Source organism: Silene latifolia, chromosome 1 (genome assembly GCF_048544455.1).
Source record: "Silene latifolia isolate original U9 population chromosome 1, ASM4854445v1, whole genome shotgun sequence".
In the NCBI taxonomy this organism is placed as follows: domain Eukaryota; kingdom Viridiplantae; phylum Streptophyta; class Magnoliopsida; order Caryophyllales; family Caryophyllaceae; genus Silene; species Silene latifolia.
The window spans coordinates 98,735,912-98,737,856 of record NC_133526.1 but is presented as its reverse complement, the minus strand read 5'-3'; the positions used below and the strand labels follow the sequence as shown (position 1 = coordinate 98,737,856).

Below are 1,945 nucleotides of genomic sequence, written 5' to 3'. Positions count from 1 at the left end.
GTTTTCTCTGAAATTGTCTTGTCTTCTTGTGTTGTTACACGAGTTGGTTTGGCTCAAGAGGTCGGAACGAGTTTTTCGTACCTTGCTTGAACTTAGGACGTGCTCCAAGGTTTAAGTCGAATTGTTTGACGCGTATCGAACAATTCACCCATTGTTATCGCTATAGGTCTAGCGGTAGCAAATATCTCCAAAGTTCACACAAAAACAAAAAAAGAAATTCAAATCACTATTCACGTGTACTGTTCACAGGCACTATTCATCAAAAAAAAAAACTCAAAAAAAATATTTATCCGTTCAATTTTCCCGAAATGGCATTTAACAACAAGGAATTGCACAACAACGACCAAGTCGCTTCCGCACCCATACCGCATACGCTGCAACTGTCAGTACACATTCTCCATGTTCCATCTTTCTTAGGGACAAGCAATGCAGGGACTGCACAAGGGCTTAGAGACTCCCTGACAAAGCCCTTGCTCATAAGCTCCTCAATTTGGTGTTGTAACTCCTTGGTGGCTGCTGGATCACTCCTGTAAGCAGGCCTGTTAGGCATTACAGCACCTGGTACAAGATAAATATGGTGCTCAATTCCCCTCAAGGGTGGCAGTCCACTAGGTAGTTCCTTTGGAAAGACGTCCCTGAACTTATGGATCAAAGGTTCAATTTCTGCAGGCAACTCTGAACCCTCTCTTTCAATCACTTCCTTGGATAGTAGGATGAACACAAGTTGTTCTTGTTGTATTTCCTGAATCATGACAGCCTCAGATAAGAACAGTACATCACTAATCTCTTCTGGCATGTTTGGGCTCCCATAGTTTCTTTGATTTGGTGGTAAGAGGGTCAGGGTGACCTTCTTACCTTCATGCTTGAAGCTGTAAACATTCTCCTTTCCCTGATGAGTTGTGTTCCTATCAAACTCCCATGGTCTCCCTAACAGCAGGTGGCAAGTATCCATGGGCACAACATCACATAGTACCTCATCCTTGTATACCTTCCCAATAGAGAATGGGACCAGGCATTGTTTGTCAACCTTAACCTCTGCTCCCTTGTTTAACCATCTGAGTTTGTAAGGATTTAGGTGATCCTGAGTCACCTAATTTAGCTTGTTGACCATGGTGATGGAGGCCACATTGGTACAGCTCCCTCCATCTATGATCAAGTTACAAACCCTTCCCTGAACTGTGCATCTACTCCTGAAGATCCGGGATCTCCGGTCGCCTTCTAAGGGTGCTTGTTGTGAATGCATAACTCTCCATAAGACCAAGTCGTGCCCCGTGTCGGGTGAGCTACAACCTGATCTTGGCCTGATTCCTCCTCAGCTTCCATTTCCTCCAACACTAGGCTCTCATCCTCCTCATACTCAACCAATCCTTCCCTTTCCCACTCTTCTACTTCCATTGCTGTCAGTGCCCTTTTAGAAGGACAATCCTTCCTGAAGTGCCCATAACCCTGATATTGAAAGCACTTGATCTTTTCCTCAGTCACAGGTGGGTTGGTTTTTTAGTTCACGGGGGCTTTCCCTTTATCTAGTGTAGGTGGTGCAGCTGGTTTGGGTGCACTACCAATCCTGACACCAGTAAAAGGCCTGAATGAAGGTCTAGTGGTAGTTTTAGGCACTGTAGGCTTAGCCTTTCCCATTTTTTCAACCCTTAATGACAGGTTAACCACATCATCATAAGACCACAGGGGTTGCATCCTAACCTTTGTAGCAATATTCTTATCAAGACCCTCTTGAAACCTAGCAATCCTTTGCTGAGGTTTTTCATTAATCTCACATTGCAGGGTCAACTGCTCAAACTCCCTCAGGTAGGTCTCAACTGGTCTCTCATCTTGCCTAAGTTTGGACAGTTTAATAAAGAGATCTTGAGTGTAATCCTTAGTGACAAATTTACTCAACATCTTTTTCTTAAGCTTAGACCAAGACCTAAGTGGTTCTTTTCCTTCCCTA

At 44.1% G+C, this 1,945-nt stretch overlaps 1 protein-coding gene across 1 annotated transcript; it reads right to left on the bottom strand.

The window, feature by feature from the left end:
* Positions 1 to 286: 286 nt before the first annotated feature.
* On the bottom strand, positions 287 to 1,395 carry LOC141651601 (uncharacterized). The gene is made up of 2 exons (XM_074459306.1): positions 1,291 to 1,395; positions 287 to 1,090 (listed from the first exon to the last, which is right to left on the bottom strand). Exons 1-2 carry the CDS (start codon positions 1,393 to 1,395, stop codon positions 287 to 289), a joined length of 909 nt encoding a protein of 302 aa, XP_074315407.1.
* Positions 1,396 to 1,945: the final 550 nt, after the last annotated feature.

Bases quoted from the DNA above. Each gene is read 5' to 3' on its own strand.
- LOC141651601 (XM_074459306.1), bottom strand. From the start codon at position 1,395: ATGGAAGTAGAAGAGTGGGAAAGGGAAGGATTGGTTGAGTATGAGGAG. The intron at 1,091-1,290 runs GTTGTAGCTCAC...AAGCTAAATTAG, and splicing joins AGGAATCAGGCCAAGATCAG to GTGACTCAGGATCACCTAAA.